Source organism: Crocodylus porosus, unplaced genomic scaffold (assembly GCF_001723895.1).
Source record: "Crocodylus porosus isolate Cpor-Errol unplaced genomic scaffold, CroPor_comp1, whole genome shotgun sequence".
NCBI lineage: Eukaryota > Metazoa > Chordata > Crocodylia > Crocodylidae > Crocodylus > Crocodylus porosus.
Genome location: NW_017728915.1, coordinates 5820915 through 5837704, shown reverse-complemented (window position 1 = coordinate 5837704; position 16790 = coordinate 5820915). Strand labels below are relative to the sequence as shown.

The window sequence follows — 16790 nt, the reverse complement described above, 5'->3', positions numbered from 1 at the left end:
TCTCTAGGTCCCTTTCTAAACCTCTCTAGGTCCCTCTTCATCTTCAGCAAAAATTATTTTCAGCCTACCAACCAGTTGAGATATTTGCCAAGCAGGGAAGGAATTACCTTCAAAGAGGAGTGTCAGTGTGTCTGCAAAGATAACTGCGGCCCGACGGTCACTCATGTCTGTTCCCATCACCAACAACAGGTTCTCCTCTGCTTTGTTGGCAACCTAAACCATGGTGAAAGCAGTCAATTGGTATTGTTCTATCACAGCTCTACCCTTACCAAGGGGACAGCTATCTAACTGCCCCATGCAACCCTTCCCTTTTACCCATTTCCCTCTGTGCACAACTACTGCTATATCCCTCCTGAGGAAAGCAACACCAAGTTTCCAAAGCAGATGTCAGACAGCAGAGAGAACAGTTTAAATCTTAAACAAAGCACAGCAGAATGCGCTGGGCTACACAAATGTGATGTGCTTCTATAGGACCAGCTCCAGCAGCTGCACATCTCATTAGTGATGAAAGCGACAGGAAACCTAGCAAATACGCCCCCACCATATGTGAAGTCTCTTATAGCCCAAGCAACACTGTAGAAAAAGGAATTGTTTCACAGTATGTCTCTGTTCAGCTGCTGGGAACCCAGAATTTCAGGCAAATGTAGACAGACCACATTGCCCAGGGCTTGAGGACAAGCTGCAGGGTGCTTGTGAAAGGGATCAGTGTCCAACTGAAGGATGGACAAGTCAGAGATTGGATAGCAGAGAATGTAATCAAATGCCAAAAGCCTATACCTTGTAGCACAGACAGAAAAAAATTGAAAAGAACTGGGTTTGTTTCAGAGATTAAACATCCTGGGGCCAAGATCTCCTTTCTCAACACCCTGTGTCAGTCAGTGGAGGAGGTCAGGGCTTGCTCTCCTGAAGTACTCAGGCCAACCCAATCACGCTGGTCCTGCAAGGCACGTTACCTGTTTGCAAAGGTACTCAGAGAACTTGCTCAGCCCCTCCTCATGTAAGCCCAGCAGAGGGAAGATCTTGAAGAAACGCTCCACCTGTGGCAGATCTCCCTGCTTCATAGCTATGTCAAATTTCTCAGTTACAATAGTCTTCAAACGCTGCTCTGCCTCCTGCAGGAGCTTCAGGTTGGCATCAATTATGCTGCCTGTTCCCAAGTGAGACAAGATACAGAAATCATAGTAGCATAGTGCTTAGGGTCAGAAGGGATGTAAACAGATCATCAGGTCCGACCCCCTGCCCCGGGCAGGAACAAGTACCAGGGTCATTTCACCCCAGCCAACTATCTGTCCAGCCTTCTCTTGAAGACCTCCAAGGTAGGAGAGAGTACCACCTCCCTTGAGAGCCCATTCCAGAGCCTGGCAGCCCTAACTGTAAAGTAATGTCTCCTGAAGTCCAGCCTGAACCTTCTGTCTAACAATTTGTGGCCATTATTCCTAGTAACCACAGGTGGTGCCACGGGGAACAGAGCCTATCCCAGTTCCCCCTGGTCCCTCATGGTGAGTTTGTAAATGGCCACCAGATCCCCTCTCAGCCTTCTCTTTTGGAGGCTGAATAGGTTCAGGCCCTTTAGCTTCCCTTCGTAGGGCCTGCCTCACTGCCCCTTGACCATGCAAATGGCCCTCCTCTGGACCCTCTCAATGCTAGCCACATCCCTCTTGAAGTGTGGTGCCCAGAATTGGACGCAGTACTCCAACTGTGGCCTGACCAATGCTGCATAGAGGGGAAGGATCACCTCCCTGGACCTGCTTGTGATGCATCTGTAGATGCACAACAAGGTGCAGTTAGCCTTACTGACCACTTCCTCGCATTGGCGGCTCATGTTCATCCCAGAGTCAACAGTGACTCCAAGATCCCTTTTTGCCACCGTGTTGACAAGAAGGGTGTTCCCCAGCCTATACGCGTGTTGCTGGTTCCTTCTCCCTAGATGCAGCACCTTGCACTTGTCTGCACTGAATTCCATCCTATTCTCATCTACCCACCTCTGTAATTTATCTAGATCTAGCTGGATTCTGTCCCTCCCCTCCAGCTTGCCCACCTCACCCGACAACTCGGTGTCATCAGCAAATTTGGACAACATGCATTCCACACCCATATCAAGATCCCTGATAAAGATATTGAACAGTACAAGCCCTGAGGGACTCCACTGCTCACATCCCTCCAGGTCAAAAACGACCCGTCCACCACTTCTCTCTGGGTGCGACCATCTAGCTAAGTTGCCACCCATCTGACTATGTAGGCATCAGTGCCAGTCATCTAGCTTTTTTTTAAGAGAATGTGGTAGGAAACTGTGTCAAAGGCCTTCTTAAAGTCCAGGAAGACAACATCCACCCCAACATCCTCATCCAGAGACTTTGTGACCTGATCATAAAAAGAAACTAGGTTAGTCAGGCAGGACGTGCCCTCAGTGAACTCATGTTGGTTGGCCCTGAGTATTACCTCCCCTGTAGATGTGCTCCTTGATAATTTTCTCAAAGGTCTTCCCTAGGACAGAGGTAAGACTGACTGGCCTATAATTGCCGTGATCCTCCTTTTTCCCCTTCTTGTAAATGGGGACCACAGCAGCCCTTTTCCAATCCTCCAGTACCTGGCCACTCTCCACAAGTGCTCATAGAGCCATGCCAGGGGCCCCACTATGACCCCCACCAATTCCCTCAGCACCCTCAGGTGAAGATCATCTGGACCTATTGATTTAAACATGTCCAGCCCCTCCAAAAATTACCTAACTAGGTCATCCTTGACCCTAGGCATGGCGGTGCCTCCCCTGGGTCCATCCGCAATTTTTTTTAATTTTTTTTTTTGGGGGTGGGGAGGGAGGAGATGTCCCGGTCCCTGTTCAGAAATATGGAGTCAAAGAATTTGTTAAAAAGGTCAACCTTTTCATTTGCCACAATCACCAGCTTGCCAAGCCTATCCTGTAGAGCCTCCACGTTACCTGGTACCTTCTTCTTACTTCCTATGCATTTGAAAAAGGACTTTTTATTATCCTTAATTCTGGTCGCTAGCTCTAGCTCCATCTCTGCCTTGGCCTTCCAACAGCCTCCCTGCAGTCCTGAGCAACAAAGGTGTAATTCTCCTTGGTGATAGCCCCTTGCTTCCACTCTTTGTACGCCTCCTCTTTTGCCCTCAAGCACCTCTGGATGCCTTCGCCGAGCCATGGGGGGGGTTCTTAGAACTTCTGCCCCCCTTGGTGCGCATTGGGACTGACCCCCCTTGAGCTCAGAGGATTGTCTCCTTGAGGAATAACCACCCGGCTTGGACTCCCATCTCACTGAAGCTCCGAGACCCCAATGCCTCTCCTACTAACCTTCTTAGCTTACGGAAGTTGGCCCTCCTGAAGTTGAGGTCCTCTACCTTGCTGCTTGCTTTCCCCACCCTGCACTGGATAGTAAATTCCAGCAGGCAATAATCACTGTTGCCCAGGTGGTCAAGTACCTGCAGACCCCTCATCAGGTCGCTGCCTGTGGCCAGGACCAAGTCTAGCAAGGCATTTCCCCTGGTGGGACTACGCACCTCCTGGGTTAGGTAGAGGTCCTGTATCCCAGCAAGGAACCTACGTGAGCAGTCAGACCTGGCTGACTGCTCCTCCCAGATGTCTGGGTAGTTTAGGTCCCCCATGACAACCACATCCCTTTACAGCCTCTATGAGCTGACCTGAGAATTCCAGGGCCAGCTCATCCCCCTGGTGAGGTGGTCTGTAGTAGATGCCCACTATCAAGCCCCTTTCCCCAAGCTCCCCTTGCATTCTTACCCAGAGCACCTCGTTTTGCCCCTCCTCTGACTCCATCCCAATCAGTGAGGATGTGTATTGCTCTTTGACATATAGTGCTACACCCTCACCTCTTTTTCCTGCTCTATCTTGGCTGTGCAGCCTGTATCCCTCCATGTCCACTGCCCAGTCATGAGTAGAATCCCACCAGGTTTCCATGAGCCCCACTAGGTCTGGGTTTTTGCTAGCTAGCAGGAGGGCGAGATTCTCCTGCTTTTTCCCCAGGCTTCGAGCATTTGTGTAGAGGCATTTGAGGCCTCCTCCTGTAGGTGCCGGGACTGAGAACACCAACTGCCCTGGTCTCATGGCAGAGTATGTACAGTTCCAAAACAGCAGTTCGGAGGTCAAAGCCAAAGAAGGGAAAGGCACTCAACTCATTTTTTTGATCCCCAAATGCCTCCCAGAACCTGAAACCTAAAGGCTATAAAGGAGTAGGCATATACATTATGTATACAAACTCAGAAGGTATCACACTAAGATTATTAGAACCCCCTACCCAAAAGTCTTAAATCTTAAAAGAGTTGCCAAGCTCTTGCGAATACATGTAATTAGTTCCTTCAGCTCTTAGTTACTGGCCCATGCTCCAGTATCCACCCTGAAGGGGCATTCTGCACACTCCAATGATACTCCAATGGAACTCAATGGTGTGCCTAATCTCTGGGACAATAAGGCTGCTGTCAACTGAAAGACCCATTATGTTTCACTGCTGGTTAAATTCATCCAGACTCTTCAGGAAGTCACTTGCTCCAATCCAGTGACCACTCTGTGTCTAAAAGTATGAAAAAAAACAAAAACAAAAAAAAAAGATGCCTGTCCTCCAATACACCAATACCACTATTTAGCAAACAGAAGTTGAGGTAGTTGTACTGTTAAGTAACACTCTTTGCCAACCAGTGCTCAAGCATGATACTATACAGCAGTGGTTTCCAACCTTTTTAGACCATGCACCAGAAGGGACCACAGACCAGCATACTGCAGACTGGAAATGTTTGGCTGCTGGTCTACAAATATGCCAGTATGCCAATGGTTGGCTGCTGGTCCACAGTATGCTGGTCACTTCCGGACTGGCAGCCAACCCTTCACAGCCTGGTACTGGCCCACAGGTTTGGAAATCTCAACTGTTATTCTTGCAGAACCGCCTCTATCAGGCCTTATTAAATCAATAAGGCTTGATTTAATGCTCAATAAGACGTTTTCCCAGATGAGTAGAACACTAACGTATTCATTTCTGTCCTGTACTAGATTCAATTTATAAACAAAATAAAAACATAAACACTGTGGAGTCTTGAGCCCTTCTGATTTGCAGCGTCACATCCGAAAGGTTTTTATTACCAAGAACTGCACAGGAGAGCTTCAGCATTTCTGCTGCTCAGACCTTTCTCCAACCATCCATGTTACAAAACTGACCCTACTTTGATATATTTTGCTGCTGATATTCAGAACCATGGGAGAAGCAGAAAATCTGACGAAATTAATCTTATTCTGATAGTTCCTGGGGAAAGAACTGGCAGATACTAAGGCTATTCACAACAAAGGGAAGTTAGGATGAAACAGAGTAGTAAAATCATGCCTCCAATCCAGGAGCCAGATATCAGTGCTATAAAAGCAGTGATTCACAATATTGTTCCATTTATAACTCAGCCTTTATTTGGTTCCAAACAAACCATAAAAATCACACTACTTTAGAGTATGGAAAAAACACATACTAGTCATGACTTCAAAAGTGGGGGGGTGGGGGGGAGTGGCAGGAAAGGTTATGCTTTAACTGTATCACTACAGGCTCATGCACATAAGTGCATCAAAAACACTCCAATTTTAAATTTGCTTCATTTCAGAGTTGAAGCTAGGATGGTTAGCTCCTCACAAAAGTATTCACCCAGACATTTCCACATAAAACCATAACCTGACATAGCTGCCAAACTCATTTAGTAATAATATCTTTTCTTAACACACTCTTTGGATCCAAGTTATCCAGCCCTGTTATGTGTCATAACCTCTAAAAGCACGAGCCCTCAATTTACCTGACTAAACAGCCACACCCCCAATACCAATGCAAGGGTATTACCTACCCTCCTTGCCCTGTCGACTGAGCTCAATGACCGACTTGTCCAGAGACAAGTAGCGGTGGATGTGAGCTGCTGCTTGCTCATAATCTTCATTTCGCAGAGCTGTTTGAACCCCATCCATGCAGAACTTCAGGTCCAAGATGTCATCTGCTCTCTGGATAGCCTGATAGAGGCGGTTCTGCAAGAATAACAGTTGAGATTTCCTTCACCTAGCTGGACTAGAAAAGAGAGCTATACAGAAAAGACAATATAGCCAAAGGGAAAGAAAGATGTGAGCCATGGAGTGAGGGGTTATAAACACCTTGTCCCAGACAGGACTCCAAGGTCAGCAGGGTACTGGGTGAGCAACTTGGCCTCCCTAGGTAGCTGATGACTTGAGAAATCATGAGAATCCCAAAATTAGGTTGGAACTCAGGGGTACAGCATATAGAACCAGATTATAGTTCTCGCCTTTATTAGGAAAGAATAGCCTACAGAAATCACAGGGGCTACTCTGCACACCGAAATCTCCAGTCTCTAGTATTACAGAGCTCCCAATCTGTCTAGTTACCTTGGCAAGATCAAGCTGCCGGACTTTGCTGCTGACATTCTCAGCCAGATTCCAGGTGAAAGTGATCATCCCAGCCAACTGCCTGGTATCCCCCTCAATCAGTTGCAGGTTGGGGCTGGAAACACATACAGATAACAGGTGATACACAAGAAAAGCAAATCTGAAGCAGCAAGGCATTATACATAATCCCCCATCTTGTGCCTGCCAGCACCAGTCTTTCAACTCGTGCCACTGTCATGTTCTTTGACAGGAGTTAAAAGCCAGATCCAAGAGTCTTATCTGGAAGATAGCAGCACCAAAGGTCCTATCTACCTAACTTCCCTCTTACTAGCAATGAAGAGGTGAAAGGAACTGCAGTAAAAGCTTTGTTATCCGGCATCCCCCAGGAATGGGAGATGCAGGTTAATCAAATATTCCAGTTAATCACATGTGCACCATCTGGTGCACTCCCTAGCAGTGTGCCGGGGGACAGGGAGGGCCCCTGCGCAGGCTGCTTTGCCCTGGGCCATGGGTTGAAAAAGTGGCAAAGAAAAGCTCAGCTTGTGGCAGTAAAACAGGAAGTCCCCCAGAAGTGGTACTTCTGGTTTCGCTTTTGCCGCGTCCCTTGGATGCCGGTTAATAGAGTCTTCCAGCTAATCAAGTGCCGGTTAACACAGCTTTTGCTGTAGATGTATAAGATTGTCCTTTTTTAGGGCAGGAAGTGTCATTTTGTGCTCTAGAAACCAAACTTTTATTAAATACAAGGCTCCAAGCCTTATGATTGTAGAAATAACCTATGCATTGAACTCTGCAACTAGATTTGTATATGTCCAAATCTACAGACAACCGAAACAACATATTTGAAGGGGCACATTGTTCACATTCAGATAAATGAGATGTTAGTGCTAAAGCCTAATACTAACAATACTTACTGGGAATGACAGCTCATTTTTGACATCCTAGGAGAGCTGCAAGTACCATTACCTTCATGTATCACAGGTGACTCAAAGAAAAGAATAGTCTATGGCATCTTTCATGTCAAAGCACTCTTTAAAGGAAAACTGATTTACTCAGTCGTGAAAAAAAAATACACCTGCATTTATGGCAGAATGAAGCAGCTGCTGAACAATATATGGTAACAGCATATAAGAATTTAAAACAAGAAGGAAAAACTACATACGCATTTGAATCTAGGCCTTTTTCCCCCCCCAAAATACAAAAAAACTGAATAAAAAGCAGGGTATTGTCACTGAAGAAGGACTGAAATGTTTACTAACCCCATGCGATGAAGAGCAACCATCTTGTTCTCTATGGTACCCTGTTGTTCCAAGAGGGCCTCCAGCTCTTCCTCCACCACTTTCTGAAAAACAAAGTAGTCCTATGTCACTTTATGACACTTCCTGGCCAATCATTAATGTCACTACCTTAGAAGCAAACCCTCAGCATCAATGTAGGAGTACACACCAAAGAGGGCTTCTGAAAACTCAACTAATAACACAGTCTGTCAAAAGCCCCAGTGTTCCATCTTAATCTGGTTACATTTTCACTCCAGTCTAATTTCAAGGGTCAGTTTTGAAACCTCTATCATGCAATATTGAAAAAAATCCATTCCTATATTGCCTCTCCATGCCAAAGATGTTCTTGACTTAACTGTTTATAAGAAAAGATCAGAGTACAATAGTATGCTCCAAAGTTAAGAAAAATGCGAATGTTGCACAGACAGGATACTCAGTCTGTCAAGGCTGAGGGCAAGAAGCCTGTAAAAGATTGCTACAGAGTTTTACAGCCAGCTAATGAAGCTCTAGCAGAGACATCTAACTTTTCTTGTTAGACGCTTTGCCATTATGACACGGGGAAGCAGAGGAGAGAGGTGCTCCACCTTTTGGCCCCCCAGGCCAGATAAGTGACCCCACCACCATGCTCTACATGCTGGGACTGGGTCCTGGGGGACCAGTGCTGCCCCCTTTCACCTCCTGCACACTGGGATCGAGTCCCAGGGGGCTGGCACAACCCCCTGCATGCAAGGATTGGGTCCTGGGAGCCCAACACTGTCCCCTCTCACCCCCATGAGCCAGGATTGAGTCCTGTTGGCCCACCACCACCCTGTCCAAGCCCCCCACACTAGGACTAGACCCCAAGACTGCCACACCCTCTGGTCTACTCTGTCTGCTCGGATCAAGCACTGGATCCAGCACGCAGGGCCCAGGGCTCTTTGTGGCTGCAGAAATGTGGCTGCAGGGGAGTGGTACCAGCATTCCCCTATCACCAAGTTTCCAGACCTGTGGGGAGGCCCAGAGACCAAATGACATAGTGCCACAGGCCAGAACTGGCCCACAGGCTGGAGGTTGAACACTCTTGCTTTATGTTATGCCACCAAGTTATATCCAAATGCTTTTTTAGGCCAGAAAATGGATGGAATTGTGGTTCTTCCTATATTCTAACACACAAGAACAGTCCTGGTAAGTTGTTTTACTCCAGTTTGTTTTCACAAGCAAAACAGAAGGTCTTGTTTTTGAAGGAAGACAAAACTGGATTTGCACTGAGTGAGGCATCAGCTTGCTAGTTTGCACTGAAAAACCATAAATGTGGTGTGGGACTCTTTCTGAAGTGTCTTCTTTCCCCTGTATGTTGGGTTTTTCTTTCCTCCAAAACATTCATTCCAAGAGTTGTTTGCACACAAGGCTTAATGGCAAGTAACAGCAATTAATTTAAATTAACCCTGGCTGATCCAAGAGTGGAAACAGATGCCATCAGATTTCTCATTTGTATCACCTTCAATTTTTTTTTAAGGCAGTATAAATGCAGAATAGACATCCTTGCCCTTCTTGCACCACCTGATAAGAGAATCAGTAGCACAACAAAAGGTAGTAACAGACTCTGATGCTTCATTGCAGTGGGCACCTCTTACCTTGTAGCACTTACCTTGCTTGGGGCTGACTGGCAAGGGAAAACTTCTTTCCCCACTGCCCCAGACCTGCACTGTGGGTTTGGGGCAGCAGGCAAAAGTGCTTCCTTGCATAACCAGACCCTGCGGCTAACTGAGCAGCGGAAATCCCAGCTTTCCCTGCTGCTCCAGAGCCATCTAGACAGGGGAAGACCCGGCACTGCTGCTACTCCACAGACTCACGCTGAGCAACGCAAGACTTATTTTGCCCACTTAAGTGAACAGTGACTAAGCTGTGCGGCACAGCTGAATCACTCCACTCTCCCGCTTCTAATTCCAGCCCAAGGCAAGGTGTTAATTTGGATGCGTCCCCCCCCCCGGCCCAGAGCAGCGGGACGGCGCGAGCCGGCCCGGCCCCACCTCCTCTGCGCACAAACAGCCGTAGGCAGCCTCCAGCTCCCGCAGGTCGGTGAGCGCCCGGATCCGCTCCATAGACAAGCACGAACTGCTACCATCCGCGCCTGCCGTCCTCAGAGCCAGACCAGCAGCCGCAGCCATCTTTGACCAGGGACGTCACTTCCGGGAAATCAAAAGCCCCAGCGGGGGTCTGAGCGGCCGTTGGGGCTGCCCCCAAGGTGCCTGAGCAGCGTTGCGTGGCCTTCTCATGTTTGGCTTGGCCGAGCGAGCGTCCCCAGGCAGGAGCGCGTGCGGCGGAGTCAGAGCCGGGCGCACGATACTCACGGGGTCCTTTAATCGGTGAGGTCAGGCGATGCGAGGGCAGCTGCGCGTCGCTCGCGTCGGCTGAGTAAGGCCCCGGCGGGGGACGGGGCAGCAGAGCGCGCGGGTAGGACTCATGGCGAAGCGGCTCCGTGGGCTCGCGGCCTAGGGGAGACGCGCGGCCGCCATCTGTCGCCATCCGCCCGGTAGGAGCCGCCGTTGCCGCCATCTCGCGCCGGGGCAGGCAGCGCGCGCCGGGCCGGGCTCAGCCTCAGTACTATTTCTTCCCCCGCCGGCGGCAGCGAAGGCTGCGCCGCGGCCTGGGCGGGAAGAGGCGGCGCGGTTGCCTTCTCCGGCCTGGTGGCCCCCGGGCACCCTAACTGCGCCCCGCTGGGACTGCCCCAACCCCGCCGCGCCTCTACGCCCTTCGTGCGGCTCCGGGACTCTCCCCCGCGTGCGGGTCGCGGCCTCCACGTGCCCCGGCGCCGCGTTCCCAGGGAGGAGGTGCACGGCTTAGAGACTTGTTCCAAGGCCGGCTCGCCTGTTCCGACGTAGGATGTCAGGGGCGCAGTTGCCTGGGCAGTTTCTGGGAGCCGCTGTCACTGTCGTACCAGTCTCTGGGGGAAGCATCTGCTTGGGCAGGAAGTTTCACTGCTTGTGGGGAAGTGGGGCTCAGGGCTCGTGGAGGTGGAACATGCCCAGGGCAGCCTAGAAATGTTTCTCCATTTTTTCCATATAATTCTGTTAAGGGCAGTGCGGGTGACAGTCATAGAGAACGGACCTGCAGACAGAAGTGGACCTGCTTTATTTGTTCAGTGTTGTCATTTTTATTCCTCAGCTTCAGAGCATGTCTTTCATGCAGGGTTTCCCTGATTTCATTGTTTAATTGCCAGCCACACCTTTCATTGCACTGCTTCAGGCTCTGAAGGGGAGGCAGGATGAAGTGGTGTAACTTCCTCCTGTTTTAATTAAGAGCAAACTTCACTAGTGAGCATAGCAGTTTGCCTGTTCATGGAGGAGGAGGTTGTGCTGTACTGCTGGCTCTGTGTCCTGGGTTGTAATCCATAATTCATCCCTCTTGTACAGGCAAGGGTATAAAAATTGATGAGACTAAAAGTGAAACCTTGCTTTATTATATCTTCCTGTCAGGTCTTTCAGATAAATTACTGCAAAGCAGGAGCTCACTTTACCACTAACCTCATGGGTTAAACCCTCACAAGTAAGGCTAAATGGAATTAAAGTGAACAGGGATCCTGGACTGAGAAAGCGTTGTAACACTGTTTGGAAGACCATAGCAGCAGACCATAACCTATGCAGTATGGGCTTATTGCACACATTTATTTGCCTGCAAAACCTGATACATTGACTCTCATAAAAGTGAAAGGAAAATTGCATCTATGCAAAAAATGACTTTAAGCATGTATTTCTATGTTAAATTAGGACATTTTGCATGAACCCTTTTATATGGAAATATGTAAAGCTGACATGCATTGTTCATTTACAAATGAGCTATACCAATTTTCAGAAGCATTGTAAGACATTATTCATGCAGACTTAGCAGACAAAATTAAGCTGCTGGCACTTTTCTGTTATATTAAAATAATGTGCAAGTAAGTATTAAATAGATGCAACCTATTTTGCAATTGGATGTATTCCTGATTTATAGCTATTTTGTTTATTTGCAGTGGACTCTGTAATAAAGCTGAAACATACACAGTGAAGTAGATTTATCGCCACCATGTTTCTTTACAACTTAACCTTGCAGCGAGCTACTGGCATCAGCTATGCCATCCATGGTAATTTTTCAGGTAATGTCTGTTGTTCTGACTTTGTCTTTTTGTTACAAGTTACTTAAATATAGCATTATTTTTTCACTGAGGTTTTGCTCTGGTGTTAGCTGGGTTGAGCAACAGGTGCAAATGGAGGAGAGATCTGGTCTTGAGAACTTCCAGGAACTTTAGTAATTCAAGGCCTTGTCTTCACTGACTTGGTTGGCTTTAGTTAAGTCACTTTGCTCTTTGTGCCTCCGTGTTCCTGTCTGAAAATAGACAGCCAAACACTGAAATATCTGGTCAGTAATGATTCTAAGTGGTTTTGACTTTCTCCTGTATAAAGTATCAGGTTTGCAACAGTATTAGCATTGTAACATTGCGTTTTGTCCTTGCTTGATTCTTCCACTTGCTTATGTTGATATTGATTTTTCTCATGGCTTTGGCCTCTTAGGAACAAAACAACAGGAAATTGTTGTTTCACGGGGGAAGATCCTGGAATTGCTCCGCCCTGATCCTAACACAGGGAAGGTTCATACCTTGCTGACTGTGGAAGTATTTGGAGTCATTCGTTCCCTCATGGCCTTCAGGCTGACAGGTGGAACCAAAGACTACATTGTGGTTGGCAGTGATTCAGGGCGCATTGTTATCCTAGAGTACCAACCCTCCAAGAATGTGTTTGAAAAGATTCATCAGGAAACCTTTGGCAAGAGTGGCTGTCGCAGAATCGTTCCTGGTCAATATTTGGCTGTGGATCCCAAGGGTCGTGCTGTTATGATTAGTAAGTCAATCTGGGGATCTGGTTGCAGCATTTTAAAGGATTGAATGGTAGAAACAACATCCTTGAAATTATTAACTTGTGTTGTCCTTACCTCAAGGAAAATAGCTTTTGCAGCATACTTTGTCAGCTGCAGCAGCAAGTATGCCTTGCAGGCAGTTTTTTTTATTTCCAAATTTTGCCATCAAAGATCCAGATCTTGAGAATTGTTCCTGCCTGTAACCATGATTGCACAAATGAATTCTAAAATTAGGCCAACAAGATCTTGAGAAGAATCTTGTTTAGTGGCAAATAGTAAAACTATTTTGAGGGTGACATTTGGAAAAAGGAAGTTGAGATGCAGGCAGCCTTGCCATAGTGCAACCAATTTCAGTGGCCTGAGGTGATGATAAGAATTCATGTCTCTTCTCTGAGACTAACCATGGAGAAAATACTGTGCCTTTCTGATCAGGCCCCCAAAGTTTAAGCGTTTAGATTAATTGAAATGGTAAGATATTACTTTGAGAGAGAACTTTGCTGCTTTCTTTTAATTGAAAGAATTGCATATCAGATTGAAAGGAAACTGCTTGTGCTCATTTAATTAAATAGTTCAACTGCAACCCAAGTTGATGGTCCAGGGAGAACTTGCTCAGTATTTCCATGCATATACTGCATATCGGTCAAGAAATGTCTATGGGTTTATGGGGTATGTATGAAATGGCTCCCTTTGTTTTATATGGTACCTTTCCTCGCACACCATGGTTGGCCTTCTCTGGCTGCATCTTTTGTCGAGAATATTCCTCAGCTACCAACTCGTGTATGAAAAATTTAAATTATGAAAAGTAGGGAGTTCAACATTAAACAAAAGCACGTCTGGACAGGACTAGAAGTGATGTAGTTCAGAAAAGTTTGCTGCATCAGTGCTGGTGCTATTGTCTTTCACCTTGCATAGGCTCTGATGCATTCTATGTACTGGTGCCTCTCTCTGCAGGTGCCATTGAGAAACAGAAACTGGTGTATATTTTGAACAGAGATGCTGCTGCCCGTCTCACCATTTCTTCCCCACTGGAGGCTCACAAAGCCAACACATTGGTTTACCATGTGGTGGGAGTCGATGTAGGATTTGAAAACCCAATGTTTGCTTGTCTGGAAATGGACTATGAGGTAACTTTCCTCTTTCTGCTTCCTCTGAGCTTGTTCACCCTCCTTTCTAGCCTCCCTTTTCAGTGCATTTTTCATAACATCTTTCCACTCTTGGCTTTGCACTTCATTCTAGTACTGCTTCTTTTGCCTTCCTCTCCCACTTGCTTCCCCTACTCTTGATTCGCGGTTCTCAGATCACATTTCCCTGCAGTTTCTTCACTTATTGATCAACTAAAAACACTTCTGATACAAATGCATTGTTTGTGAACTAGCCGAGGTGAAGCCATGTCGTCTTAAATTTTCAGAGGAAGAATGTGAACAAACAATCTTAAGCAAAGAAAGTTTTTTGTTTGTAGTGATTGTCACTGACTTTGTGGAGGTGTAAAATGTGTCCCAGACTATGATCCTTCTCATCCAGAAGGATGAGGTCATCCTTGACCTTACTTCAGCAGATGAGGTGGGAGCATTTTTTTTTTTTCAGCATACCTAAGAGAGTTGTTTTGTAAGCCATGTACTGCTGTTCTTTGCAAGTAACCAGCATTCCTAATGTGCCTACCTTTAACCATAAACTTATCCAGTTAGCTCCAGTCTGTTAATAACGCTGCTTTTGTTGAGGTGCTGATCTCCTGCAGCTTCCATTTCTTTCAGTAGAAGGGGCATGTTTTCAGTCTCTCTTGATTTGAGGCTTTTTTAGCTGCTGCTCTGTTTGTTTAGATGCAGGTCCCCATTATACAGACTTCACAAAAGCTTCAGATTAATTTTCCTTTCAGATACACAGACAAAGTAATTGACTTTATTTGTATGCTGGGTTTTTTTTTCAGGAAGCAGACAATGACCCAACTGGAGAAGCAGCAGCTAACACTCAGCAGACACTGACATTTTATGAGTTAGATCTGGGTTTAAACCATGTAGTGAGGAAATACAGTGAGCCTTTGGAGGAGCATGGCAATTTCCTCATAACAGGTATTGTCTTTCTCAGACTTGAAGTGGTTTCTGTTCTCCTAACAAAGAATGACAAGAAATACATTTGGGATTTTAAGAGAATCTGTTGGGGAAGGGGGGCAATATGAAAAGTTTTCATGCTCTTAGTTGGGTTTAGATTTAGGACTAGGAGTCTTCATGTGTTACTTGGAATATAATTGTGTTTAGGAGGTGGGCTTGCAAACTGAAATGAGTCCTTTATGTTTCTTTAAGACCTCTCTCACAGGAATGTGTTCATTTTGACTGGGTTAGAAATACTTACAAGTTTTTATAATAGAAAAAGGAGCATGAATTAAAACCTGGAAAACCAATTTACTGTTGGGGGAGGGACCTGAAAATAAAACTAAATTGATTTCATTTTCCTTGGTTTAATTGCCAGCAAATTTAACTTCTCAGCTATATCTTTTTGTTTGCAGAAAAGTGTACTACCAAGGAATAGTTCACGTTTTGTGCATTTCTATTGATTTATAATAATGGCTGACGGTTGTGGTAAAATGCAGCCCATAGATTATTAGCGACTTGCTAGTCCTTTAGCATTTTAGTTTTGTGTTGATTAATGGAAATGGATTCATTAATGTTAGGGGCTGGAAGGGACCTGTCAAGATCATCAGGTCTAGCCTGCGCTTGGGCAGGAAAGACTGCTGGGGTCCCCAACAAAGCAAGTGTCCAGGTGTTTTTTGAAAATATCCAGAGTAGGTGATTGTACCAATTTGGGGGTAGTCTATTTCAGACCCTGTACACTTGAGTTATAAAGAAGTTTTTCCTTGCATCTAATTTAAAATGGTCTTCTGGCAATTTATGGCTGTTAGTCCTAGTCTTCACCTGGAGAGCCCTGGTGAACAGACGTTCTCCCTGTCCCTGATATGTGCCCTTTATATATTGATAGGCTACCACCAAGTCCTCTCTGAGTCTCCTCTTCTCCAGGCTGAACAGACCCATGGCTCTCAGCCTCTTGCTGTATGGCCTGCTTTCCATGCCTCTAACCATACGTGTGGCTCTCCTTTGGACTCTCAAGCTTCTCCACGTCCTTCCTGAAGTGTAGTGCCCAGAACTGGATGCAGTACTCCAGTTGTGGCCTCACCAATGCCAAGTAAAGTGGGAGGATGACATCCTTAGTCTTGTAGAGGTTGGGGGGGAAATGAAACTATTAGATAAGGTGGTTATGATCCCTGTCATTCCATTTGCCTCTGCCTTGTACAAATACTGAGCATCTTCTGGCAAGCTTATGTCCTTTGTCCTATCAACTGAAGCAGACTATGCACTAAAAAAAGGCAGAAAAAGGAAATTGTCTAGCTGTGTGTCCTTTCAACAAAACTTTGGGTAGATGCGTCCCAGCCAACGGCCCTCTTTTTATTTGAGAAATTTTCTCCGTTTCTTTTAATGTTTCCATGTCTTCCCACAGTTCCTGGTGGTTCTGATGGCCCCAGCGGTGTGCTGATCTGTTCTGAAAACTACATCACCTACAAAAACTTCGGTGACCAACCTGATATCAGATGTCCCATTCCCAGGAGAAGGGTGAGAATCTGGGGGCTTGGACACTACTTTAGATGAGCATTATTTTGACAAAAAGGTTCTTGTCAGTTTAATTAACATTAAGGGTGTCCAGGTAGCTTTCTTTTGCGGAAGAAATGCATACTGACTGAAAGGCTGTCCAGCTGGTACCTGCCTTCCTAGCTAATCACATAATCTGTATGGGGATGTTTTTTGGAGGTTTAAAGTCTGAAGTGATGAGTTGGATTCATGTCTCTTCTCTGAAGTTTACCCTGGAGATAGATCCTTACACTCTGATCAGCAGGGATCTTGGTTTTCTCTGTTTAAAAATAGCAAATTCTCTGATTTTTTTTATTTTTTTTTTAATTAAAGGGGTTCCGTGCCTGGCAGGGAAGCTTGTTGCCACTGCTGGAGCTCCATGCCGCTATGACGAGATGCCATCTGCCTGCCCAGCAGCAGCGAGGGGCATAACCCCACGCTACCACCCCTATTGCTGCCAGGCGGGCAGGGGATGCCTTACTGGGGTGGTGCGGGGCTCTCAGCAGCGAGGAGCTTCTCCACCCAGCCCTGATCTACCTTGCTGTTAGGGGAGGGCAGCAGGCAGGGAACCCAAGTGCACAGTGGGAAACCCATTCCCACACTGTGCACATCCCCCCCTCCCCCCGGAGTGCATGCAGTGGTGGG

The 16790-nt window shown here is 46.5% G+C and overlaps 2 protein-coding genes across 5 annotated transcripts in view; one reads left to right on the top strand and one right to left on the bottom strand.

Annotated features, from left to right (window-relative positions):
• Positions 1-9882, bottom strand: part of COG4 (component of oligomeric golgi complex 4) — a 29935-nt gene extending 20053 nt beyond the window's left edge. For 2 of the 3 annotated variants that reach the window (XR_002101207.1, XM_019535601.1), the window contains exons 1-6: positions 9669-9880; positions 7642-7724; positions 6386-6500; positions 5839-6013; positions 954-1147; positions 108-213 (exon numbers count right to left, since the gene is read on the bottom strand). Coding sequence is in view for 2 of the 3 variants with exons in the window: in XM_019535601.1 (XP_019391146.1) it covers positions 108-213; positions 954-1147; positions 5839-6013; positions 6386-6500; positions 7642-7724; positions 9669-9806 (811 nt within the window). In the remaining variant the exon portion in view is untranslated. Of the gene's footprint in view, positions 1-107; positions 214-953; positions 1148-5838; positions 6014-6385; positions 6501-7641; positions 7725-9668 lie in introns of all 3 variants that reach the window. The other variant, XM_019535603.1, reaches the window with a different exon arrangement.
• A 193-nt stretch (positions 9883-10075) lies between these two features.
• SF3B3 (splicing factor 3b subunit 3) overlaps positions 10076-16790 on the top strand; it is a 47373-nt gene continuing 40658 nt past the window's right edge. The window contains exons 1-6 of one of the 2 annotated variants that reach the window (XM_019535594.1): positions 10076-10171; positions 11651-11773; positions 12189-12515; positions 13483-13655; positions 14456-14597; positions 16018-16130. In XM_019535594.1, the coding sequence (XP_019391139.1) occupies positions 11704-11773; positions 12189-12515; positions 13483-13655; positions 14456-14597; positions 16018-16130 (825 nt within the window). In that variant the 5' untranslated portion in view covers positions 10076-10171; positions 11651-11703. Of the gene's footprint in view, positions 10172-11650; positions 11774-12188; positions 12516-13048; positions 13198-13482; positions 13656-14455; positions 14598-16017; positions 16131-16790 lie in introns of those variants that run through there. The other variant, XM_019535595.1, reaches the window with a different exon arrangement.